This window comes from Seriola dumerili, unplaced genomic scaffold (assembly GCF_002260705.1).
Source record: "Seriola dumerili isolate Sdu_G_001 unplaced genomic scaffold, Sdu_1.0 BDQW01000859.1, whole genome shotgun sequence".
Classification (NCBI taxonomy): domain Eukaryota; kingdom Metazoa; phylum Chordata; class Actinopteri; order Carangiformes; family Carangidae; genus Seriola; species Seriola dumerili.
Window position 1 is genome coordinate 239,742 of NW_019175114.1, and position 27,253 is coordinate 266,994.

The 27,253-nt window shown below is 40.6% G+C and overlaps 1 protein-coding gene across 4 annotated transcripts in view; it reads left to right on the top strand.

Moving 5' to 3' along the window:
- Positions 1–5,861: 5,861 nt before the first annotated feature.
- asph (aspartate beta-hydroxylase) overlaps positions 5,862–27,253 on the top strand; it is a 30,585-nt gene continuing 9,193 nt past the window's right edge. Inside the window, exons 1-9 of one of the 4 annotated variants that reach the window (XM_022766478.1) lie at positions 8,820–9,076; positions 9,160–9,225; positions 11,348–11,542; positions 13,607–13,651; positions 15,780–15,848; positions 25,166–25,219; positions 26,012–26,113; positions 26,471–26,509; positions 26,855–26,890. In XM_022766478.1, coding sequence (XP_022622199.1) covers positions 8,899–9,076; positions 9,160–9,225; positions 11,348–11,542; positions 13,607–13,651; positions 15,780–15,848; positions 25,166–25,219; positions 26,012–26,113; positions 26,471–26,509; positions 26,855–26,890 — 784 coding nt within the window. In that variant the 5' untranslated portion in view covers positions 8,820–8,898. Of the gene's footprint in view, positions 6,038–8,819; positions 9,077–9,159; positions 9,226–11,347; positions 11,543–13,606; positions 13,652–15,779; positions 15,849–25,165; positions 25,220–26,011; positions 26,114–26,470; positions 26,510–26,854; positions 26,891–27,253 lie in introns of those variants that run through there. The other 3 variants (XM_022766481.1, XM_022766479.1, XM_022766480.1) reach the window with 3 other exon arrangements.

Sequence of the window (27,253 nt, forward strand, 5' to 3'; positions counted from 1 at the left end):
CTTCTTCCCTTCACAGTCCAAAGGGAGAAAACTGACTCAGACTTTGACAGTAAAATAACAATAATGTTGTTTTAACACTCACCTGCCTCAGCCTCTAGTTTTCCTTCTTCTGCGCTGTTCACTCAACATGGAGTCTGAACTAACTGACTGAACATCTTCAGTGTTCCCTCCCTAGTTCTCATGCACCTGGATCACATGGTCTATGTTGCTCCTCCCCTCTCCATTTACAGGAAATCTCGAGTCTGTCTACATGCATGTTTTTTTTTACCAGTTAGAAATATGTTTAAATTAGTTGTAATTCCATCATTCTATTATTAGTTTATTTTGCAGGTAGCCAAAGCAGGTAGTGCCACCACAACAACTCTCTATTTTTACGTGTAGCAGAGTTTTAAAAATGATATTATATTTGTTTGTTTATTCCAATATTTAATATTTTCATACATAATAAGTTGTGAATATGTATTGCTTTTTATAAAGAGAGGAATGACATATAGTCCATGCTGTATTTAGACAGTTAGGCATTGTTCTTCAGGCTCTCAGTGTCAGTATCTTCAATTTGAAATAAAGTAATGGATACTACATTAAAGTACCAAACCTCGGCTTTAATTTGAGCAGGCTTACATCAATAAAGGAAGAACAGTGGCCAAATAAAAGGGTTCAAATTGTTTGAGCTTCCGTTGCAGATTTATTTTCTTCAGATCAATAATGATTAAGTTTTAATGTACCTTCATTTTTATTTATACGGTATCTTTTTGGTTAATGTTGAATAAGTCACTGGAGTCCACACATGAAAATGTAATTTTCACTTCCTATTTTTATGTCAGTTACCAAATGTTTGTCTATGTGACCTAACCCCTGGCTCTGAATAGGGAACTACTCTCAGTGACACCAGAAACATCTCTGCTCAACATTTACAGTTGACAAGGCGTTGTCAAATATTATCTCAGTTTTCTATGTATTCTACGACCCATTTTCTTCATTCATATGTATTTTAATGACTGAAAACTGAAGATAAAGACATTGGTTATGGATTTGAATATATACACTCCAATACTAATCTTTTTAAGAGATTTTCTTTTTTTAGTCTGGGATAAAAATTAATTAAGACCGATATTAACACACATAGTATAGACACATGGTATAAACAAGCGATCCTCAGTTTAAAGCAGTCAAGTCAAATAGGTCTCATGTTATTTCTCATTATTTAGACTGTAAATGTATAATTTCTTTATTTGGACCTGCTCTGTAGCCTTGCATCATAGGAAGTTGACTTGTTTTTCAGTCACAGCAACTAAACAGGGAAGTTGAGTAGTTTATTGCACATCAGTTCAAATTCATTGACTGAACCATTTTCACTTCACATCACAAAAGATGTCATCACTGCTTCTTCTTTGATGTGGGCTTGTTTGGTGAGAAACATTTTCAAGGATTTCACTTTCTGGCTTGTTAACACAGAGAGTTATATTATGTTTTTACTTTTCATGAACTGCATTGAAAAATACATGATATGATGTTTTATCTGCTGGAGTTTGGTTTAGCAGAAAGACACTGATAAAATAAGAGGGTTGTTAACTCTAGCAGCTCGTCTGTGGAATTATTCAGCAGTGACATTAAATCTGATATTTCACATGTTGTTGATAATATACTTACAACACAGTAAAATGTTTTGTAAAAGCTTCTGCATTATTGTGTTTGTAAATCCAGGTGAGGAGTTTCATGGCGGTCCGGTCTCAGATGCTACTTCAGAATAGAGAACCGCTTGTGACGGGTGTGTGTTAGTAAAAATAGAGAAATAGTTGCTGCTGTTCATCATACTATGTCCTGTTTATTATTTATTACTAAATATGCCGTCTCACTTTGTTGTCACTTTGTCACTTTGCTTGTTGTCTTTGCTACTGCAACTGTTCTGCATTTTAATGCTACAACTGCCATTACTGTTTCTTGTTCATAGTATTTTGTGCAACTAAGCAGCTACAGAGTAGACAGTCTTCTCCCTGTTTATACCAGCACATGCATGCCCAGTGTAGGTGAATGGTTATGTTTGTAGCTGTTTTCAGGTGTTACTACTGATGGAGATGTTTTCGTTTTAATATGAAAACATATTAGTGTGCACATAGCCTGAGTTTCCTCTTTGAGATAATGAACATCTTCCACCCATTACTTCTGTGATTTTGCATTTCAACGCACAAAAAATCAACTCCACATTTGATCTTCTCGTAAGCTTTAATCATTTGCCCCACCCCCAACCCCATTACACGCTCATGTTTTGAGAGTTTTAAGGTTTCGACAAAAGTATAAGAATTAAAGATGTGCTGGCAAAAACACCCTGACAGACAGTGTTTCTGCTTCACATTAAGTTCAGTTCTGTTGAAAGGCATGAATCTACCTCACAGAGAGCAGCAATCAGAGCTGCACTGGCTTGTGATCCTTTTATTCGTACCGTGTCGATCACCACTTGAGCTTTGTCTGCCCTGCTTAGTGCTCCAGCAGAATCCATTTCATCTTCAATTATCACCCCACGCTCCAGGAGTTTATCCAAGCAGCTTACGTAGAACAGGTTCAGACACCCTGTTGATAAACCCTGATGAAAGCTGCATGGACTGACTCCACCCCTTTACTGACCTCAGAATCTCCAGTCTACAGTCTGGATTCTTCAGAAAACCACGCAGCTCCTTCACTCCTGAATCCTGCATTGTTGAGACTCAGCTGAAGTTCTCTCAGATGGGAGGGGTTGGACTTCAGAGCTGAGGCCAGAGAAGAACAGCTGATTTCTGACAAACTGCAGTTCATCAACCTGAATAAAGAAACAAAACACGTAGTTTATTGGACGAACCATCTGTCTATCACCATCTATCATGGGCTAACACTTCTCACTGTCGTCACACCTAAGACACGCCCATAGCTGCCAGTCGATCCTCCCTCATGAGACACTAATTGGTCCAAACCACTGGTTCAGCCACAAGCATATAGCTTGGATTGTGGCAAAGTTAATTCCCGGTTGTAAGGAATCCATCGGCCTAATTCATGATTGAAATGGATCATACTTTAAATATTCAGTACTGATCTAGTAAAACGCTCTTGCTTGGTCCTGTCTCTATCCTTCAGATCAGCTCAGGATGTCCAAAACTAAACTTCACAAATTAAACTGAACAAAAACTGTTTAATGCCAAATTACAGATGATTTTTGGAATACTTTGGAAAATTATCAGCAGAAATATATAATAATTCTCAGTCTGTTGATTAAATGGGAAATGATGATATGAAACAATCAGAATTTAAAATGTAATTAATTCATTTAAAACAAATGGATTCAAGATAAGTGTGAAGATATAGTAAATTAGGTTCAGCTGTGGGTTTAAGATATAAGATCTACAACAGTAAGAGAGTGAACTGACCTCAGAGTCTCCAGTCTACAGCCCGGACTCCCCAGAAAATCACACAACTTCTTCACTCCTAAATCCTGCAGGCCCCAGTTTTCACTCAGGTGCAGTTGTCTCAGGTGGGAGGGGTTGGACATCAGAGCCGAGGCCAGAGAAGAACAGCTGATCTCTGACAAACCGCAGTGCATCAATCTGATAAAGAATAAAATATTTAGATAAAATCATTGATAATCAATCAGATATGTCCTAATAATCAAGCTTTTCTCTAAAATGAGTAGAGTCATTTTGTCATTCTGTTATTGTGGCTCATCATAATGATATGACTGGTTAGCTCTCCAACCAATCAGAGAGCTTGTTAGATCCCATGGCCAATTGGGATTGTTTAGCCTGGTTTTACCAGGAGTGAAGGCCCAGAGTGTCATGGAAAGGCTAAATGGAGAAGCTAAATGACTAAGCTAATTTATTAGCTAATGGGAAAATGAAAAGTAATTGGAAAAAGGCAATGGAACTTTAAGAGGGAATCCAGTTAAATCTTATGTATTTATTGATAAATTATTTATCATTATCATTCATTTATAATTCTTTTCACAATTATATGGGCCAATTAAAATATATAATTAAGGAATACTTTGTTACTTTCCTGTGACATCCCTGGTCCTCCATACCTTACCGACTAAAGGAATATAAACAATGGAGGAATGGACAGACAATGGGACTTAGGCCTCCTTGAGGGTAGGGAGTCACCACTGCTTCGCTGGTTTGCTGGTTAATGGGTAGATATTAATAAATTATATTTACAGTACACTAAACAACACAAACTTCACATATATTTAGAAACAAAACAAACCATATATGAAGGTTATTTACAACTGTCCATCAGATTCAGAAGATATCAGACTGCTGTATGTTCTTCTCTACCTCTTCTATCTTTCTTTCCTTTTCGTTGTAGCTACAGTGCAACCTTATGATGGTTTGGTGATTTACTTCAACTCTGAATCTAATACAGCTGCAGCACTTTTCCAACCTTAAAGCTACTTGAGGGGAACTGGATTAAAAGAATGAATAAAATGTCACAGCTTCCTGTCTTGCCGGCTGAACATGATTTTTATGTTGATGTGTTTTAGTTGTGTCTCCTTGTGTGTCATCTGTCTGAGTGCAGATGAGACAAAAGCGCACTATATGTTTGATGCAGGAGCACCACCTGCTGTCCAAACCAACAAACTACCAGCTAAAGTCATATTCCTATTTATCTGTGAATATTGATAAAAAATGTCTCATTAAAAAAGAAAGTTAAGGCTGGGAAGCCAGAGAAACATAAATAATGAAAATAAACAATAAAGATAAATATTACTTTGTGGTTCTCCAAAGACCCATGGGCTTAGTCTTCTCTAAAGCTGCTCTTTCTTTAATTCAACTCAAACTGGCAGTTAAGGTGGTTTTAATCTTCAGAAATGGATTTTCCATGTGGATTAGACAAAGTGGGACTTAATCTGGTCAAGTTTTATTAAAGGTCAGAGTTTTTTTAAAGGCAGAAAATGAAGCCAAAGAGAATAAAAACTGTTAAAGACAGAACTTTACCCTTTGACTTTTCAGCATCTTCAATTTCACTGGATCAAACACAAATGGCAAGTCATCATCATTAGTTGTTACACACTAACATCAGTTACATGACTAACTTGATGCTGGATTCAGATTGGTTGAAATGCTAATGAAATGTTAGGCTACATCAAGTGCATCTTAAGGTTCAAAGTTCTGAACAATCTCATAGTGAAGTCAGTTTGCATCTTATAGATAGATAGATGCTTTATTTATACCTTAGGGAAAATTCATGTGTTCTTTAGCTCTGACAATAATAACAACGGCTCTAATAATAATAACAGTTAATAATAAATAAATAATAATAATTAAATTAGTCCACACCCTTTGGCTGAGTTGTTGCATAGCCTGATGGCAGTGGAAACAAAGGATCTCCTGAACCCCTCTTATGCATACCTACTGTATGTTTAATGTTCAACAAAGTCATGTATTAATGTTATTTCTTTAAGAAATATCTGTCTCTAATTTTTGGAATTTATTTAAGGGCAACAGTGCCCCTTAAATTAAATGTAAACCTAAGTGTTGAGCCCTGTATGTGATTTAAATTCGGTTTTGTTATTCATTCTATCATTTCCATTAAAAGCTATGCTTGTTGGCATGAGCTATACCAATAAAGTTAATTAAAATTATACTAAATATTGCTCTCCGCCCCAGATGTTTAAAACTCCTCTTCCTCATCTGCCACGTTTTTGCTCCTTTCCAAAGAAAGCGACGAGACTGGGAAGCTGTACGGGAATACGATTAGTCCAAAATCACGAGATCCCGCCTTTAGCCCCGCCCATATGCTGACTGTGCGGCTCTGATTGGTGGAATCGGACGTCAGTCACCGTTACTATGGACTTTGGCTTTGCTGGTATCCAAGTGAGGACGTGATTTTGGTCAACTCATAGTTTCATCAATGAGAGCGGAGAGCAGAAAACGAACAGGACCGTCCGCTTCGTTCACGTTCTTCACATAATAACAGCTAAGTTAGCTTCTTAGTTCGTAGCTGCATTACTAAGAAAAACCCCGCGCTGTGGGAATGGCCCAGAGAAAGAATCCCAAAACCCACCCAAAAAAAGGTCAGTAACGTTACTCTTTTCTTGCTGGACTTCGCGACGTGCTTTTTACGTCTTCTGTACAAATTTCCATTTCATCTTCTGCAATGTGAAGTTGTCTTCCCCATCCGCTGAACGTGTATATTCAGTAGAAGGAAACCGACGATGTTCAGGGAACGGTTGAGATACGCTCTTCGCTGCGGCTAACATACCGACACATTATCCAACACGGGCTTCAGCTTTCTGAGCCGGTTCGCCCGAGATTCCCACGGTCTTCTCCAGGCAAGAATGCGTCGCGCAGGGCGTCTAGAAGCAGCGTTAACAAGCAGTTAAACTTAAAAAATGTCATTAAAGTCAATATAGTTTGTGTATTTTACCTACGCCGAACCGAGGAGCTGTTTTTTATACGTTCGTGTAAATTTCTCGATTGGTGTATTTTTAGGTTTTTGTCCTGACAGTGAATAATAACATATTTAACAGACATAAATTTGAATGGTGTCTTGTGTGACGTTCGGGGGCTAGTTTAGCTTTTTCTTGCTAGCTGTCAGAATATCCAAAATATAGAATATATAAAGTCAACTTAACGACATGATTGAGATTAAAACGAGGGATGCTCTGTATGATTACCAGCTTGCTTGTCCAGCGGTGTCATGGAAGTGGCCCTGTAAATGATGCTAAGCTAGCCTAGCTTCTATAAGGGACAGCCGGCTAACAGAGGCTAATAAATTACATTTTAAACAGACAGCAGTTAGCTGTTGATATTCCTGTGATGTGTATGTGTTTTTAACAAGGTCCAGGGATGGAGCCGAGATCAAACTCGGTTAAAATCACTTCATCTCCACCTTTACAAGCCTGACATGAAGCTTTAAGGTTATTCTATAATCATTACATAGCTTAATCGTCATTGTTAATTAATATAGCGAGGGGAAAACACATTCTTGTTATTGTTAGTATGTCAGTGGTAGTCTTGGGTTCGATGACCTTATCATACTGGTTTGCATTTACATCAGATGTGTTGTGATATTTGCACAGTATCCTATTAAAAGAAAATGATGACAATTATAGTTTAAACTTGTGGAAATGGAAATACTCTTTTGATAATGATCAGTGGAGGAACAATAGTTTATTTTATTTATTTTATTCACTGATTCGTTGCTGTATCTGGGCAATTTACATCATGAAATACAGAGGTCTCTATAGTAGGCCTAGTACTAGTAATGGATGTGTCATGTATCCATAAATAAATAAAGTTAGTGATTAGCATTTGCATCAGTGATTTTAAAAGTCAGGGCAGTGTGCATTAATAATGATAATAATAATAATAATACATTTATTGATATAGCATCTTTCAAAAACAAAGTTTCAAAGTGCTTTACAATAAAAACAGAAATGCAAATAATAAAATCAAACAACAGTCAGTAAGTGAGTTCCAAAGCCGAGAAGGAAACTTGAAGTGCACATCACCTCTGCACCACTGACCCACCTGCAAATAACCAAAGCAGGCGGGTTTCCTGCAAACACTGAGTCAGGTTGTTCTTGTTCAACATGTGATACAGACCAGACCTCACACAGCTTCATGTTGTGTTTGAGCCCCTCCGAGCTGTAGACTGCAGCTTGAAGCACCAATTGTCAAGATCCTGTATAAAAACTGACGCTAAATGTGTTGAAACTTATCTTTATCACAAAACGTGTTTTCACTCTCTGCCCTTAGTAGTTGCTTCTGTCACATTTGCTTGTCACAACACATGCAAGTAAAGCAGCAGGAAGGAGTAACGCACATATAGATTTACTCTGCCTGTGAACAGTGTGCTCTGTCTAGTCCCGACTCTCAGGTCAAACTCTTATCCAACTATATAATATATGTTACTCCTAATAGGAAACACTGCATGATGTGCTCTTTATTTTAAGTAAATTTTGATGCTTATACTTTTGTCCTTTTATTAAAGTAACACTCTGAATGCAGGACTTTTACCTTTAACAGAGTATTTCCACACTGTGGTATTGATCCACCACTGGAAAAAAGCAAATTGATAACATTATCATGGGCTCTGAGGAATTATAAATAGACTAAATGATCAATTGATAATAAAAATAATCATTGTAGCTGTAACAGCTGTAATATGGTGATAGTCTGCTGTGGTTAAGTAAAGACTTTCTGTTTCTTTAGTTAAAGTGACATATCACACAGCTGAGAGACAGTAGTTATGTGTGTGTGCGTGCGTGCGCACGTGTGTGTGTGTGCGTGTGTGTGTGTGTGTGTGTGAACAAACAAGTGTCAAGGTTATTTGGTGGGTTATTCTGTCCTCTCTGGCATCTGACACACACACTGAGCGTCCCTGGGTTTGTCAGCTCTAATAATAGTGTGGATCAGGTTCAGGACTAGACTGCAGCCGGTCACAATCACTGGGCTGCTGGGAGGAAGAGGAGGAAGAGGAGGAGTCTGTCTGTCGTTCTCCTGCAGTAGTTCACCTCTTCTTTCTTTTGGATGATCAGTAATTTGGAATACTTGTTCTTCCGGATTGTTTTTATCACCTTTCGTCAGTTCACCGATGTTTTACTTTTACTTTTTAAACTTCTATTTTGTGTAGTTGTCTTAAAGTACTTTGGGATCTTTTTGAAAAGTTTGAAATAGTTCTTTTTTCATTCGTTTTTATTTGATCTCAATCCTTTTTTTTTTTTTTTACTGTCTTTCCGTTTGGTTTTATCTTGCAGGTCCTTCACCTTCATATTCTAAAACAAATATCTTTGCTTATTTTGATGGTGGTTTTTGTGCGAGCCACTGTGCATCACTAGGTGAGAGGGTTTGTCTTCAGTTGTCCCGGTCTGGCTTTGTTCTGGTCTTGCTTGGTCCTGTTTTTGGGTTCAGCTGAGACCCGAGAAGGTCCATGCAGCGCTACCGCCAATATGGCGCCTCCTACTCCCCCTCCTCCTCCTCCTCCTCGCACTCCTCGGCTCCTGTAGAGGAGGTCCAGGCTGAGGAGGAGGTGTACACTGAAGAGGAGGTGTATGAAGACGAGGAGCCGCTGATAGAGGAGGGAGTGCAGGATGTGGTCCAGGAGACAGGTAGGAATGAGTATGAATGAGGTTTGGCCTGGTTTGGTTCAGTTTGGACTTGGTTCTTATCTGGCCTGGTTTGGCTCGGTTAGGAGATGCTAATGAGGAGGAGGTCTCACAGACGAAGGAGGAAGTAACACCTGCTGTCTCTGCGACAGGTAGGAAAGGTTTATGAGCTTGGTTTGGCATGGATTGGTTTGGTTTGGCATGGTTAGTGTTTGAATGCTGGATAACTGAAGCACTTGTTTCTTGTTATAATTTGGTTTGTTGAGTTGTTTATTGACTTGGTTTGATTTGGTTCGACCTTAGACTCAAACTTAGTACATCCTGTAGCTGACTTTCACAGTAAAAGCCCTCCAGTGAGGAGAGTAGTGTATGGCTTTTACTTATTATGAAGTAGCCACAGAAAAATCCTGGTTTTTCACAGCATGTTTCTTTTTTTGGGAGGATTTTGGAGTTTGAGGCCAAACGTGGCTCAGAATGAATTTGGACTGGCATGGTTTGGTTGTACGTTGAGCTAAGTCGCCTTCTAACAGCATTAACCAATCACAGCTGACCAGATAGAGTTGTAAAGTGGGAGAAGCTGCTGGTATCAGACATGTTGTTCCCCACTGAAACAGGCGTCTCCTGGATCATTAAACAGGACTAAAGGTTCATGTTAATGTCATTCATTTTAATTCAATCAGCTTTGTGTCTTAGAAGTCAGGATTTTTCTGTTAATTTGGGATGGTGCGTGGCTCTTTATGAGCCTTGGCTGCCATTAGACGCGTTTTTTTAATTTGCACACACAACAGAATTAAACTGGATAATAGAAATAAAACAAATGTTGCAACAATTATTCAATCAATTTATTTGTATATTATCAAAATTCTATTATGATAATATACAATTTTTAATTGACGCAGACTTACCTTAACTAAAAGGTAAAAAAACCACTAAACTAAACCAATAAATACGACATGTTTTACCAAATACAAAGAAAATAAATTACAACAAGAAACGCACAAAACGAACACAGGAGATTATAAAGTGTAAAAAGAAAAAACTACAGATATAAAAATATAAAAAAAGACACAATTATACGCAATCAATATCTAATTAGACATCAGGAATATTGTGATCATGATTTTATTTTGTAAGGAAGACGAGGATGTTCAACCTATTTCCAAATTAACCCAGAATCAGAAACTGATTTTTTAAAATGTTATAGAAATGCACCTTGGGAAGAGAATAAGAACAAGAAAAGAACCAAGGACCTTTCTAACAGCGTTGTCTGTCCCTGTAATCGCAGTAAAGAAACCTTCCTCAGGCTGCGATGATTTCAGAGACACATGAAGTTTAATCACACACACACTTCAGAGTCTCATAAAGAAAAGGATATTTGTGGAGTCCATCTCGAGCATTAAGTCCATTAATTAGATACGATGGCAAAAAGCAGACAGCTGTTGTTATTAACTACAGACATTTCAGTCCTGAGTGCTGGAGGACGAACAGCTGTTCAGTCTTTCACTGCTCTCTCTCTCTGTCAGGGTCATGTTGACTCCATGTCTCTCGCTCTATTCCTGGGTCCCCTTCAGGCTTTGCTGAAGCTTTGTTAGATTACATCCGAGGTTCCCACGTGGCTTTTTGTTCCTCCACGCCGGCGACGGTCAGAGCCGGAGCCATATTGTTTCGGGTTGTCCGTCCGTCCGTCCCATTCTCGTGGACACGATATCTCAATAATGCCTTGAAGGAACTTCTTCAAATTTGGCACAAACATTCACTTGGACTCAAGGACGAACTGAGTACACTTTGGTGGTCAAAGGTCAAAGGTCACAGTGACCTCAGAAAACACTTTTTAGCCATAACTCAAGACTTCACAGCAATTATGACAAAATTTCACACGAATGGTGCATTACATGTAATATCTTCTATGACTGGATAAACAGGGATGTAACCTGGAACTAGTCTGAGTGGCGGAGGGATACGACCACGAGGAGGTGACTCTAGTTTAAGAGTGTCTTTCTAAAGCATTTGAATGTTTTTGTCAAAGTATATTAACAGCCTGAATGTGTGAGTTTTCCGTCATCACTCGTGGCCCATGAAGGAAACCCTCAGATGTAGATGTGAGTTGATAAAGCTCAAGTTTGATCATGACAGAGTTCAGATCAAGAAAAAAACCCTTTACATGATACGTCTGCTTCTGCTTAAACTCAAGACATGACAGATTGGAGTCTTTATAAAATAATTACATAGCCTGGGACTAACTAACACTGTTTACGCTGTGTCTGATGTCCTCAGAGGCGAAGACGCCGCCAGTGGAAAGCAAGAATGGAAAGAGGACAGAAGGAAGAGGAGGAGGAGGAGGAGGGGATGCAGGAGGAGGAGGTCCTAAATACTCCATGTTCACCTGGTTTGTGGTGCTGGCTCTGCTGGGAGTGTGGAGCTCGGTGGCCGTGGTCTACTTCGACATCGTGGACTACGACAGCGTCATCGGTGAGTGAGAAGATGAGTTTAATGTGCACGGTACAGCACATGCATGCTCACACGGAGAGGAGATGATGCACAGTACTTGCTTTTAACGACACGTTTGCATGTGTATAATGACTACACGGCGTATCCTGCTCCTGATATGAGAACTCGCTCAAACAGCACGGGCCGTCATCAGCCCAATAGATCCAACTCATCAGTCAGCACAGAACACCTTAAGTTAAGATTTCCCTTAAAGTTTCCGTGAAGTTCCAACAACATGAGGATGAGATAGCGTCCCAGCTTCCTCGATAACGGGTGTAAGTTAATGGCAGCAAACAAACGGTCTCCATGGAAACAGTAGAATTTTACCGCTGTAAAATCTCTTTCACTGTTGTAAATTACTTACCGTTTTTCCTAAACTCCCTTTGAAGAGATCCTAAGTAACTCGGTCATCTAAGGAGAAATTAAACCTTATGTGTCAGACTTAAGGAGAAAAACTTCCCCTCTACATGCTCCTGTAAATGTGAAAAAGATTTCACAGTAAAACAAAAGGAAAGATGTTCATGTCTGAGCTGAAGTGAAATGTGAGAAGTGATGAGTAAGTTTCACGAGTTCAGGACGTCGAGAACCACAGTGAAACAATTCATGTTGTGTTGTGTCATGTTCGCTGGCCTAGTTTCTGGTTCACAAGAGCAACTACACACACTCACACACACACACACACACACACACACACACACACACACACACACACACACACACACACTCAGACACACACACACACACTCACACATACTCAGACACTCAGACACACACACACACACACACACACTGACACACTCAGACACAGTACTGAAAGTTTCAGAGTTTTGGTTTTAATACAGGAACCTGCCTCCATCTTCATGTGGTTATGGCAGACATGGAGGCTTCTTCCCCTAAGACAGACAGACACACACACACACACACACACACACACACACACACACACACACACACACACACAGATGACATATTTATCTTATCTCAATCTTATCTCAGACTTCATGGCTGCTTCTCTCACACATCAGATGGAAACATGAGTTAAAGTGCTACAACTCACTTCCTGTTAATGAGTGATTATAAACTGTGACAGCTGAGTTTATGGTGTTTGGAAACAAAGTGAAACAACCACTGCAAACCAGACAGCTGTCAACTGACTTCTGTGCTTCTTCTTTCATCGCTGTTTTGAGCTGTATAATATATGAAGAACTAACACTCAGGTGTAACGGAACAACGGCGCCTCGTTCAGGAATTTGTTCTTATTTTTTCTGTTCTTAAGAGACCAATAAGAAAATGAAGAGTCCAGTTCTTGACACTTAGATGTCAGATTTGTCCTGTGTAATCCTGCAGACATCAGGCTTCAAGGTCACGTATTTACAGCAGTAACCAAAATTATACCAGTGGCAAAAATAGTGACTTTATTTTCCTCCACCGAAGTAGATCACCAGGCTGGTTTGGCAAGAACAAAAACATTTATTTTATTCCAGCTGTGTGAAACCAAATAAAGATCTCTGGTATCAGTTTACAAAAAGGTTGTTTTTACCTACGAACATTTTTAAACTAGGAAACAAAACTTTAAAATAAGTTAAGAGCAAATCTGCATGAGAGCGTTTCATGAATGAGGCCCATTGTCTCTGATTTTATATACGAGATGCTGAAAATGAACAGACTGTGTTGGCTTGAACACTGGGTTGTGATAATAACAATATTCTGTATATTCATTATAGATTTAATGATATTCTGGAAATATTCAGGAAACCCTGTTTATTCCATGCAGATCCTTCACAATAAAAGCCTTCTAGTCGCACTGTGTAGCTGGAGGACTTTTACTGTGACGGCTAGATCTAAATTTTGACAATTTTTAAAACGTTGCACATATGAAAAAGATAAAGTGACCCATCATGCAGCGCCGTGTCTCCTCTGTTATTTCTTTGTACTAATTCAGTTTTCTCTCACTGCAAACAAAGAGGAAGATTGACCCTCACGGCTTCTCTGTCTTCATCCCTCCTCCTCCTCTTTTCTCTCTCTCTGTGTTATCTCTGCATGCAGCCAGAGCTAAGGAGTTTCATATGAACTTTTCTGAAGTTTTACAAGGTATGGTGTCACCATTTAAACACACGTTAATGTCTTAATTAATGACTATTCCATCGTTTTACACTGTGGATCCATCAGAGCGAATGTCGCCACCAGCACACTAGAATAGATGGAGTCGACATGATGAGGTAAAGGGTGAGAGAAGGAACTGACCATTGAGTGGAAACAGCACTAATGTAAGCCAGTGAACAAAGTCTAATAATAATCCTTCCTGTCTGCGCATGGCGGCGATGATTGGTAGTATGGGTTTCATGACAGTGTTATATTTAGTGGTCAGCTTTCTTCACATTAAGACCATATTTCCCATCAGCCCTTCTGCTTCCTGTCCTTCTTTTTTCAAAAACCTTTCTGCTTTAACCAGAAACTAAAGTAAAAATTAAAGCTTTTTACTCTAATACATAAAACAGTCAAATAAAATCACAGTACCACTTTACAATAAGACGACCCTTATAATATGATTTATGAATGGTTTAGAACTGGTTTATTAATTAGCTTGGTTCATTTATCATCATGTATAAGCTGTTATAACACATTAGATAAAATTGTTGCTTGCCAAATAGTGAGCCCACATTTATCTGAACTATTCAGCCTCATATCTCATTAGTTACTGAGCTTCCTCTGTTTTCTCCATCATCCAGCGTTAGTACCTGCTGCTTCTTCAGATATCACTGAAGATACCACTTCATAATAAGACGACCCTTATGAAGGATTCATAAATGGTTTATAATTATTTATTTTATTAATTTGGGTGTTAACACTTTATAAATCATAAATAAACAGTTTTCATACATTGATGCAGGCTCACTATTTGGCAAGATCAATGCTTACTACTCATTATTCTTACTAATGAGTTACTATCATTTATAACTGGTGAAAGGAGAAATATAAATATATACATGTATGTGACTGCAGGCATGTTCTGAGAAAAGACTGTAACAAATGTTTTCTTCTTATTTCATTGTGGTTTCTGTCTAAAGCCAAAAATGTGCAACAGGAAAACAAACACTCAGCAGACACGCACAGAGGGACAGGCAGCTTTAATCCAGTGCACCTTCTTCAGGTTGAATGGATGAAAACTCAGATCCTCGTCTGCTATCGTCACAAACATACTGCCTTTCCTCCCAGACGTGAACCCAGCTGTGAACTATAGAAACAAATCTTATAAAGGTGGCTTATTCGGTGACTGAGGACCATGTAGATGTAATTAATCAGACTTATTACTCTGCACCAGTTCAAGCAGCCGTCTCAAACTTCAGGACAGAGACAGACACAAAGACTCGACGCTTTCAACCGGTGGCTTCACATTCTGACAGTAGACCCTGTGTTATCTGGAGGCCTCAGTGTCTGACAGACATCATGACCATCCACCACATCCTTCCTCATTCTGCAGCTTCACAGTTTTTAAATGAAGACTTGCATACATGCACTTTCACGTGCTGCTGTGTGCTATTAATATGGCATGTGCTGAGGTCGTAATCACAGCTTGTATCAATACCTGAGTTCTCCGTCTTAGCCAGAGTCATTTTTTCTTATCTTCAAATGTTGGGAAATAAAGCTAAATTACAGCTTTTATTGGGGCTTCATTTTGCAGCTAATAACTGGGTCTGTCTGTTTTAGGTCTGTGCAGAACTCTTCTTAGTGCACAGGTTCATTTAGACAATAAATCCTGCTTTATTGTCATTTTTGAGTTAAGCTTTTTATTCAGGACTCCTTACAGTTCCATGAATGCATGCACTGTATTTTGAGTATGGGGGCTCTGCAGGTCAGGGGGGGTCATGATAATATTACCATACTTCAGGCATCTGCCACACTGAGGGAAAAAAATCTGAAATGATGAGAATAAAGTCATAATATGAGAATAAAACTGTAATTTAACAAGAAAAGTCATAATATTATAAGAATAAAGTTGTGATTTTGAGAATAAAGTCATAATATTTAGAGAAAAAAGTCATAGTATTATGAGAATAAAGTTGTAATTTGATCAATTTATTCAATCACAAAGTAAGATCTCCCATCTTAGAGTTCACTGATTTAAAATAAATTTTATTCTCATCATATTCAGCCCCTAAAGAGCAGATATTATATATTTACGTCACTCAGGCTTCCTCTGCTCCTCTTCCTCCCTCAGGTAAACTGACGGCCTACGACACCGATGGAGACGGAGACTTCGATGTGGAGGATGCTAAAGTTCTGCTCGGCAAGTCCACTTTAAATCTTGTGTTTCCTGTTTCCTCTCTGAAACGGCTCAAAGACAAAGTGGTTTACAGTTGTGTCCCAGTGCCTCAGTTTTAAAGTCGGCGGTAACTTTGCTAAAGCAGCGAGCGAGCTCGGGTAGATCTGCATGTTCTGGCACCTGTATGGAAACACGATTGGCTGTGTGACTATGAACACTGAGGAGACGCTCATAACAAGAGCTTTACTCTATTTTAGTGTCAGATACAAGAGTGCAATTTAATATATAAGGTGTGTCTTGTTTCAGGCTGCAAACGTGTGACTTCACCCTCTCACATTGACTGAAAGTGAAAATTAACACTGTGTTGATACAACAGAAAATGTTCCTTGTCTCGCCTGTGCGTCATCTATAATCCACTGCACATGTTCGGGCTGTGTTCACACTTACAGGCCACCTCGACTTTCCTCTGCAAACTTTTCAAGAAACATTTGTTGACATTTGCGATAAACGAATGGTCAGGAGGAGTAACGCTGAGACTGAGCTTCAGGAAGACTTTCTTATTGAATCTTTAATTGAAGTAGGTTTATAACTGCCAGTGTCAACAGCTCTGTCCATCTCCGATCTCTGGCATCTGATTTCTCTGCTGCATCTAACACAGAAAACTGTTTTTACCTTTACCGCTTCAGTTCATGTCTTTTATTTTCACTCTTTACTTTTATTTTGGTAAATAACAAGAAAAACATGTAAATCAGGAAATCGTATTTCCGTATTAACAAGCTCCCAATTTCCCATCCAACCCCAACACAGAAGAAGGAAGTCCATCAAAATACAAACTTGTTTTCTTGTTCTACTTTCTTGTGATTAAGAATTAAAAGAACAATATTATCAATTAAAAAGAACGTCTACATCCAATTTACGTTCTATAATTGGTTCATATTGTTCTTCATTAGCTCAGCACTAGATTCATGTCACCCTGAATAACCTATAGCTGCATTTTTATTGGACAAATAATCAACCAATCACGTGTCAGGACACACCGGACCGGCATTTCCTGTAAATGACAATCTGAGCATGTAAACACCAGCTGATGAGATCCAGGTAAAATCCATTAAAAGCTGGACTGCTACATCAGAGTATCTACAAGTCAGAGATGTTGGAGGATAAAAGATGGCCGCCGCTGTTCTTTATACTTTTGTCGAGGCCTGACGAGACGGACAGGAAGTGAGGGCTTATTTAATGTCTATGGTTCATCTGCGACTTTAACTCACTATCTTTCTCTTTGTCCTGTATCATCATTCTTTATTTTCTGTTACGGCCGTTCTCCATTCCTTCATACCATCCTTTGCCCCTTCCTTCCTTCCTTCCTTCCTTCCTTCCTTCCTTCCTTCCTTCCTTCCTTCCTTGATGTCTTCTTCTCCTCATACTTACCCCTCATTTCTTTTTCTTTCACCTCTTCTCCTTTTTATAATTTACTCCTTCCAACCCTCCTTCCCTTTGTGCCTCACCCTTTCCGTTCTTCCCTTACTCCCCCTTTCATCTCCTCCTCTCCCATCCTGTCTATTTTTCTCCTTCCCTCCTTCTCTCTCTCCCTCTCTCTCTCGTCAGGCTTGACCAAAGATGGCGGTGGTAGTGCGAATGCCGAGTCGCTTGAGGAGGTTCTTGATATTTTAGCTGAGGAGGGCTCTGATTGGATCTATGGCTTCTTCACCTTCCTCTATGACGTAGTGTCCTCACCCGTAGAGCGGGGTGAGGAGGAGGAGGAGGAGGGGAAGGAGGCGGCGGCAGCTGAGAGGCAGGAGGAGGGCGGGGTGACCTCCTCTGACGATGAGGTCAAAGGGGTCATACTGGACCTCCAGAACCAATAGGAGGACAGGAGGCAGAGCCACAGCCAGTAGAGAGGCTCCCTGGTCCCACCACCGACCAATGAGGACCAGGCTGGGACGTACAGTAGCCCGGTCCAGCTGGAGGAGGATGGCCGTCTGTATGATGGGGTGCGGAGGACCTGATGTCTGGTTTCCAGTGCAGGATCAAACTGGGCGGACTGGCCGTACAGTCCTTTAACCCTCAAATCACAAAACTCATCCCGTACCCTCTGAAAGCGATTTAAAAAGAGACTATTGATGTTATTGGATTGATTAGCAAAGTGATATATTAATGTAAGTGATATCCGTGTAGACGATTTCCAAACGTGACCAAAAATACACAGATTATTTTAATGACATTTTAATTCATGAACCCTGAGATGTCGTACAGGACGTCACAAACCTGATGTCACGTCTAAACTACAGATTTCATTTGGATTTCCAGCTGCCGTCAGTTTCAGGTTATTTCTACGAACAATCAGCCTTCATCAACATGAGGCTGAGATATTACACTTTCCATCTCAGTGAACTTCAAGTTGCCTTAGTTTTGTTGTTTATTTAAAACTAGAGGTGCGCAATTAATCGAAATATAATCAATCGCAGGAGCTGCATGAAGGTAAAATGTGTCACATAGTTGAGCATTGTTAGCATCGTTAGCATTGTGGTGCTACAGAGACGCCCCGACCTACAAATCATATCCTCCAGACGTAAAGGAACAAAAATCACATCATCATCAGTTTCTTTTTTTTTTTTCTGAAAATAAAATGTAAAAACGATCATTCCAGCTGAAATCGCAACATCACTAAGATTGTTTTGCATATCGTGCAGCGCTATTTAAAATCTAATTTACATTGTTGTATTATTATTGTACACTTGTGAGCAGGGAGTTTTAAACCACAGTTTGTGAGTTATGTGATGCTCTGAAATCAGACGTGTTAAAGGACAAAACTTTTACTTATTTCCCCACAAATAGTTTGATTTGTGGGATGAAGAGAAACACGTTGCTGCAGCTCTGTCGGGCTCGGCTCGGCTCGGCTCGGCTCGGCTCGGCTCGGCTCTGCAGTCGGGATCTGGATCTTTGTCTTGAGACTGAGTCTTAACCATCGACCTTCAAACTAATGCCGGCAGATCTCGACTCTCAGCAGCGACTCTGTATGTTTCATTCAACCAGTCCTTTCTAAAGTTGTATTAGTTGTGTTTGATGATGACGTCACTGCTCTGCTTTTTATATTCTGCTGTGTTCTCTAACATTAATAAGACTCACTGCATATTAACAATACTTCCACTTTTTTGCCTGTAAACCACTAATATACACATTGATACATTATCAGCTGCTTGGGTTTGATATTGGCAGATTGATCCGTCATCGTTTACCTTTTTGATTTATGTGTTTTTAAGCTACAAGTTCACAGTAATGCTTTAAAAGTAAATATTAAATGAATCCTGGTTCACTCAGTGTGCAGACAACACAGTGTAACTGCAGTTTCCAGTTGGTTTTAATGGGAACAAAAAAGAATTGCAGCTGAGTTTACAGTCGCATTAATTTAGTTTCTCTTAGCGCTTAGCTGTTAGCTTTGTCACTAGTTTACATCAGTAATGAAGAATAAATGTGAACAGTTAACTGTGCTAGAGACAAGTTAAACTGTTTAACCACACGTGTCATGGAAAACTCAACAACATCAGTAATCAACACAACATCAAAGCTTGGATTGGATTACATTTTCTAATTATTCTAAAGCTTTCACAGTAAAATGTCAGATGACTTGACTAGAGATTTCCTGAGCCGATCCTAAGACCTGGTTTCAGGATCCGTCTGGGCGTATTTCAGAGGATTGGTATCAGCTCATCTTCATCTCCTAATCTCATGCTAATAATCTTTAGCTAAACAAGAAGAAGACATTTAGCCAGTAGTGAGTGTAGCTTTGAGTGAACTGAGTAACATTCATATCATATCAATGATTTAAGATTATAGACTGATCAAGAAGCTCATTAAGTAATAACATGTAACGTAGATTTAATCACTGGGTTATTATTAAGAAAAATCCCTGATCAGTACGTCCCTGCTCTCGACACGTGCAGCTGGTGGTTTTCATTACCTGTCTCTGCTGTCTGTTGGTTCAGATGAGAAGAAGTTAAAGGGTCCTGTTCCCAGGAGAGACAGACTGAGGAAAGGTACAGTACGGTCAGCGTCTGTGTGTTTGTACCTGTTCCCTCGCTCGCACTCAGCTGACAGCTCTGTCTCTAAATCTTGTAGAGGACAAGAAAGAGGTGAAGAAGAAAGGTAAAAGTAAAGGTATTGTCTCCGGTTCTTGTGTTCCTGCATGACTCTGTCTGACGCTCAGTCACTAAATGAGGCGTCGACGCTCATTTTTAGGGCTGATTTTAAACTTTGCTGGCGAGTGTTTTGCAGTTTGCCTGGTGTGATGGTTTGACCTTTGCCATTATGGTGTTGACTTTACCTTCAGTACCAAACACTGTGTGTGTGTGTGTGTGTGTCGTCCTAGAAGAGAAGAAGTTAGAGGACGCCACTCAAGAGGTTAAAGCCCCCAAAGGTAGAGGTCTGACCGCTCTGTGTGAGTTAGCTCGTACACTAATCCCTTGTTGACTCGTTTGTTGACTGCGGTCTGTCTGCAGCAGGAGATATGCAGCTCACGGTCTGAACAAACGTTCTTATATTTGATATCCAGCTCAACCTCTTTGTTACCGAGCTGTTTGTTAAACGCTCTGAGCTGACGGGCTGTTTGTTCCCTTCTGTGTCAGACATGACAGAAGGAGAAACGGCCGCCAGAGAGAACGCAACCCGAGGTACTAAAACCTGCCGTCTGCATGTTCAAAATGAAGCCTTTGTTTTCTCTTTGGTCTGACTGATACGTTCAAGTAGATTTTGGTTTAACAGCTGGAAGTCCACTGATCTTGCTCGTGCATTTTCACGACAGTGCGACCTCTGTGACCTCTGTGACCTCCGTGACCTCTGTCTCACCATGATTGTTTAGAATAGTTTGGTTGGTTCCTTGCAGACCCACTAATCATTCATTTTTTAACATTGTGATCAGCAGGACAGGTAAACATGACACTATAGATCATGAAACAATATATTATCACACTGTTGTTGTAGATAGAGACACTGATCGGTGTCATACCGTACGGTACGTTGTACTGTCAGGAATTTAGTTTTCTGAGTTGGTTAAAAACAGACGTCTGTAGTTCTTTCACTCGTCAACAGTTTATCACAATATATATTGATATTGTACCATCAGCAGTACAATAATCATTACCATATGTAGATTAATTGATGAAAAAAAAGGCTGAAATATTGATTAATTGACTCATTATTTAAGTAGTGTTCATTTCAGCTTCTCAGCTTCTCAAAAATGAGGATTTGCTGCTTTTTTTGCTGCATTTCACAACATTGTGTATTGAATCTTGTTCACTTTGGACATTTGTCATTGTGACACTTTAAGTGATTAATTGTTTAAGCTTTCAATCAAATAAAGATTTGATGGAATATATTATAATGTGGTTAATGACTTTTTACCACCTTCAGATCTCGTCATGAGTCAAAGTTACACTGAGTTTTCTCTAAGACACTGATACATGAAGATGATAACACTCGGCTTTTCATTCATTAACTAACTAATTCTGATCTTTGGTTCACTGTAGAAATGATTGATGAAGTGATTGGATGCATTTTTAACACTTCCTCGGTTGCTGTGTGTCAATACTTGACGAGTCGGCATGTTTTCACTCAAGTTTGTGGACGATCATTTCCTGTTAAAATCCCACCTTTAACCTCAAACTTCAGACACTCCTGTCCGCGGCGCCAGTCTGCGCTCGGCTCTGAAAGAAGAGCTGAGGATGATCCACGAGAAGATGGAGGCCAAGAGGATCGCTCGCATCGCTCTGGCCGAGATCAGGGCCTTCCTCGCCGAAGAGGAGGAGGAGAAGGAGGCGGCCTGGGCGTTGAAGATGAAGACGCTGGAGGTTGCACAGGAGCAACTGAGAGAGGAGAGGGAGAGGGAGGCAGAGAGAGTGGAGAAGGAGAAAGAGGAAAAGGAGAAGGCAGAGAAGGAAAAGATAGAAAGAGAGAGGATGGAGAAGGAGAGGATTGAAAGGGAGAAGGCCGAAAAGGAAAGGATGGAGAAGGAGAGAGCGGAGAAGGAGAGGATGGAGAGAGAAGCCAAAGAGAAAGCTGAAAAGGAGAGGATGGAGCAAGCGGCCAGAGAAGAGAGGGAACGACTGGAGCGAGAGAAGATTGAGAAGGAAAGGATGGAGCGAGAGAGGGCAGCCAAGGAAAAGGAGGAGAAGGAACGACTAGAGAAAGAAAGACTGGAGAGGGCTGAAAAGGAGAATATAGAGAGGGAACGCGTCGCCAAAGAGAGAGAGAGAATAGCTAAGGAGAAGGAGAGGATGGAGAGAGAGAAGGCGGAGAAAGAACGACAAGAGAAGGAGAGACTAGAGAAAGAAAGGATCGCCAAAGAGAAAGCAGAGAAAGAAAGACTGGAGAGGGAACGCATCACCAGAGAAAGAGAGAGACTTGAGAAAGAAAGGATTGCTAAAGAGAAAGCGGAGAAAGAAAGACTGGAGAGGGAACGTATCACCAGAGAAAGAGAGAGACTTGCCAGAGAGAAGGAGCGACAAGAGAAAGAAAGAGCAGAAAAAGAAAGACTGGAGAGGGAGCGCATCGCCAGAGAAAGAGAGAGACTTGAGAAAGAAAGGATTGCTAAAGAGAAAGCGGAGAGAGAGAGGCTGGAGAGGGAGCGTATCGCAAAGGAAAGAGAGAGAATTGCAAGGGAGAAGGCTGAAAAGGAGAGGCAAGAGAAAGAACGAATCGCCAAAGAAAGAGCAGAAAAAGAAAGACTGGAACGAGAACGCGTTGCTAAGGAAAGAGAGAGGATCGCCAGGGAAAGAGAAAGGGCAGAAAAGGAAAAACTGGAAAAAGAAAGAATCGCCAAAGAGAGGGAGAGGATGGAGAGAGAGCGCATCGCCAGGGAGAGGTTAGAGAAAGAAAAGGCGGCAAAAGAGAGAGCAGAGAGGGAAAGACTGGAGAGGGAAAGAGCAGAAAAAGAGAGGGAGCGAATGGCAAAGGAAAGAGAGAGAGTCGCCCGGGAGAAGGAGCTGATGGAGAGACAGAGGCTCGCCAGAGAAAAAGCTCTGCGGGAGAAGATGGAGGCGGAGAGGCTGGCGAAGGAGAGAGCGGACAGAGAACGAAACGCCGCGAAGGTTGACGTGAACAGACGGGAAACTCTGGAGAGGAAACCAAACGCCTCTCAGCCGAAAGCTGCGGCAGCAGAGGGGAAGACTGAGAGAGTGAGTGTGGCAGCGGTCAGGAGAGAGAGGAGTGCGGCGGAGGAGAAGACGGCTGTGGGCGGGAAATGATGCTGCGGCACAAAGTTAGTCTCATAAACGGTGCTAGAACTTGAGTTTACTGAGGGTTAAAGGAAACGTGCAACAGGAGACTTAAAATAAAGTAAAGAAATATCTAAACTGTGAGCTTTAGTCACTGCAGAGCAGAGGAATCCTGACGTCACACAAGGGAACAGACCAAAGAGGATTTAAACAGTAGTTTGGTGCAGGTAAAAACAGAAATGCCCAGGTGTAATATTAATCTACACTCGGTGTCCTGCTGTTTGTTTGCTGGAAGCGTCTTGCTTCAGTTTGCATGTTGGTGTGATGTGACTGCAGAGTTAGTTTAGTCTTCCACAGCTTTGAGTCCTTCAGAGCTCAGCGTAGGTGCACCTCTGCGTAGGAATACGGCAGTGCAACGGTTGAAAAAAATGTAGTTCCGAAGGAAAGAGCTGTTTATCAGTGAGAGGAAGTGGTGAAAATATTCAAAATAAAGCGTACACTTCCTCTGATAAGAGCCTTTTTTTTCCGTGGGCACGTTTTAAAGTGTAAAATATAAAGTTTTTCTTGCTACAGTGAACCTCACGTCAGATATCCAGAATTATCACTTTAAACCTGATCATCTGTCTGTGCAGTAAAGACAGGATGAGGGTCAGTGACAGTGTCTCTGTCTCTGCTCACCAGAGTCAGACTCCAGATGTCCAGTGGGTTTTTATTTCTCATGTTTATCATGTCTGTTTGTCAGATCTGGTCATCGGCATCTTGTAAGGAACAGATCTGGGTTAAAGGAAAAGTTGAGTTCAAGGGGAATGGGAGCTTTTAAAACACTCACAATAACTGACGTGTCCAGCTGTCGGACTTCAGTTTACTTGATAGCAGCGGTTTCATTCAGTCTGAAGTAGCTTCCACTAACACTGAGACAAATGAGCTTTTCTTTCAAAATTTGAGAAAAGATTTGATAAATAAATGTTGATTTTCAAAATGGAGATGTGTTTGTCTTCCTTCTCGGTGTAATGGAAATGTGGCGGTGTTGTAATGTGTGGCGAGATTGTCAGACATGCAAACTGTCCGTTACTAAGGCAACTATAAGAGCACAGTCTAATAACTGAAACCCACCCCTTCCTCTGTTCAGTCCTATCTCTTTCCACCACAGCTTCCTGCTCCGTTCGCTCTAACTCTCAGCGCTCCGGCTTTATTTCCTCCCACAGGAAAATTATCAGGTGCTTGAACTGCTGACCTCCTCGCTGCCGGGGGGCGGGGTCAAAAGTTTCTTCTGTGACCTCAAGTGAGAGAAGTAAACGTTTGGTTGGCGGATGGACAAAGAGGCACTGTGACATTTAACTGTAAACCAACATCAGTGGTTGCAGAATCTTTGCATACTGAAATTTCTTCTTCTGTCATCGTCTTTTGTTGCGTTGAGTTTTCTTTAAACTGAAGTTTCAGTTCTGTTGAGTTTCAGTTTAGAAAAATGATTCTTCTTCAGCTTCTTCATAATCATCACACTGAGTCCGAGAGATTCCATCATCGAACTTCAATACTTACCAAAACGTGTCACATCATAACGATTGATCGCTTGTTGTCTGTCTTTGACATTAAACAAAAACACCTTTTATATTTACTTTAGGGCTGAAAGTGATGAGTTCATTAGCTCATTAGACGATTAATCGTTTCAGTATTTTTCCATCTAAATATTAAATATTCTCCGGCTGTGGTTTCTCCAGTCCAGGATCTGCTGATCTTTGTTTCTTATTGTCATAAACTGAATAAAACAAAACACTTTGAAATTTGAATTGTGATTTTCTGATGTTTTTAAAAAACCAAATGATAAAACAGTCAAATAAAAGAACAATCAACAGTGAAAAGAAGCTTCAGTTTGAGCTTCACCAACTTAAGACGGTGTCAGCTCGTGTGATGGTCTTTTTCTTTTTACTATTTTCTGATGTTTTATAAACTAAACATCTGATTCAATAAATGTGAGATTAACTGAGAGTGACAATAAGAAAGTTATTAAACCAAAATCCAGGTTTGTTTTTGGCAGATTTGATGCCTGAAAATCTTCCTCAGCTCCAGCGACACTGATCAGCTTCATTCCTTTGACACAGGGTGTTTGAACTTTGACCTTTTTAACCATAACAGGGCTGAAAGAGGCAGAAAAACCAGCTGTGGCAGATTCACCTGAGGAGAAAACAGGTGAACACACACACACACACACACGCACACACGGTTCCTCTCTCTCTGTTGTCGCGCAGACAAACGAGCTGATACTGACCTGATACCTGAGCAAAGCGCCCGGCAGGTGTTAACACCTCATTCCCAGACATGAGGGCGCGGCTGCCTCACCTGACCTCACCTGAACGTCACACTGATCCCAAGAGACGACGATCTGTGTTAAACTCACAAAGCCTCAACTCGGCTTCACACAGACAGACTGAGGCGTTACACCAGCTCCACCCTGCTCCACTGTCACACTGGGAGCTGCCCAGTACAACCAGTCTGCAGGAGTCTGACACAGACTGTTATAAATGCACATGATTGAATATTTAATCTAACCACTAAAGTATTAAAATTCACATAATTAATAAGTTTAGAAACCTGGACAGAAGTTTCCTGAAGGCTGGGAGGACTGAGGAATCTCTCATTATTTTACTGTTTCTGATGTTTTACAGAGAAAATGAGAGTTAAAGAAAAGATTCAGTGATTAAATGATCATTAAAATAATCATTTGTTCCAGCCCTTAATGACTAGTCTTCCTCTTAAACCTCAGCTGTAATTTCACACAAGTCGAAATCATGAACAACTCAAGGTGTCGTTTGAGATGCATCATTTACATTCATTTTGTTTGTTTTTTCTTGAATCAGTTTAAAGTGATTCACACACACACACACACACACGCAGCAGCAGTTTGTGGTTTAAAAAACAAAAAAGTCCAAATTATCTCGTTTATTTGCTTCTCTTCGTCCTGTAACGTCCACGTCTTAAAAGCTGAAGAACGCAGCGAGCCAGTGGCTGAAACGGCCGATCAACGAGCTGCAGATCCCACAGAGACAACGTCACCTGAAGCCCCGACTGAAGACGCTGAGTCAGGTGTGTGTGCTGCCAACTTCAGTTTATTTTTACTTGAAAGAAACATACGAAGATATAAACTTGTACTAGAAATGAGTCTAGCTCTGGTTCGCTCCCAGCAGCACTGAACCTCGTAAAGGAATTTATATCTGGAGTTAATGTGATTTCAGTTGGTGATGTTCACAGCTCTTCTTGGAGAAAGCTGATTGTCTTCATTTAGATCTGTCTTACAACAAAGAGTCAAAGAACAGTGTGAATCACTCATTTTGTGTTTGCCTTATTCAAATGTCAGACAGAACCTCGTCATTCTACCGCCATGAAAATAATTCTTCAGGTAGAGCAGCTTTTCTATTTGTCCTGTTGTTTCTCTTCATGTAGAACCAGAGAGTGACCCTCAACCTGCCCGAGATGATGAAGGTATGTAGATTATAACAGGATGAAGGAGTGAATGAAAGGATATGTCTCAGTCTCTGCAGTCACAGATAATCACAGGAGGCCCAAACAAATCACTACATTAATATTTGAAGCTTTTCTTCTGTGTGTGCTCCGTGCAGCTGAGCCTCTCTACGTTTTCTACCTCAGATCACTTTCTGTCTATCGTCAGGTTTTTTAGCTGACACTTGTACTGATGCTAAACTTGTGGCCTGTGATGACTGAATGCACACGTTGCCTTTTGACTGCCCTCACTGTGTGATCAGCTGATTGCCCGACATGTTGATGTCATGGAGGTAACGTTGTGGCTTCTGTCTGTGTCTGATCCAGTCTCTGGATCTCAGGACGTGGAGTCTGAAATCCAAGGTTGGTGCTGCCTGTTCACCGTGGCTGAGAAGCTGCTGCATGTGTTCACCTGGTCGTTGTCTGGATGTTACATTAACAAGCTGCTGCATGTCGACTGTGTTTCCACACCTCTCCATATCACGCAATCACACTCGTTTCTTCTGAGTGGAGCTGTATGTTCTTCTGTGTGTTGATGTTCATTCGTTGTAATGTCGGGGGGGGTCGCGGGGGCGGGGCGACTACAAAAGGGGTGGGGGGCAACGGTGGGCAACAAAAACAAACACAAAACAAATCATGAAAGTGAAAACACAATTGTAGTTTCCCTAACATGAATTAAGAATAAAATAATAAAATAATGTGATGATTTCCATTGATTTGCATGAT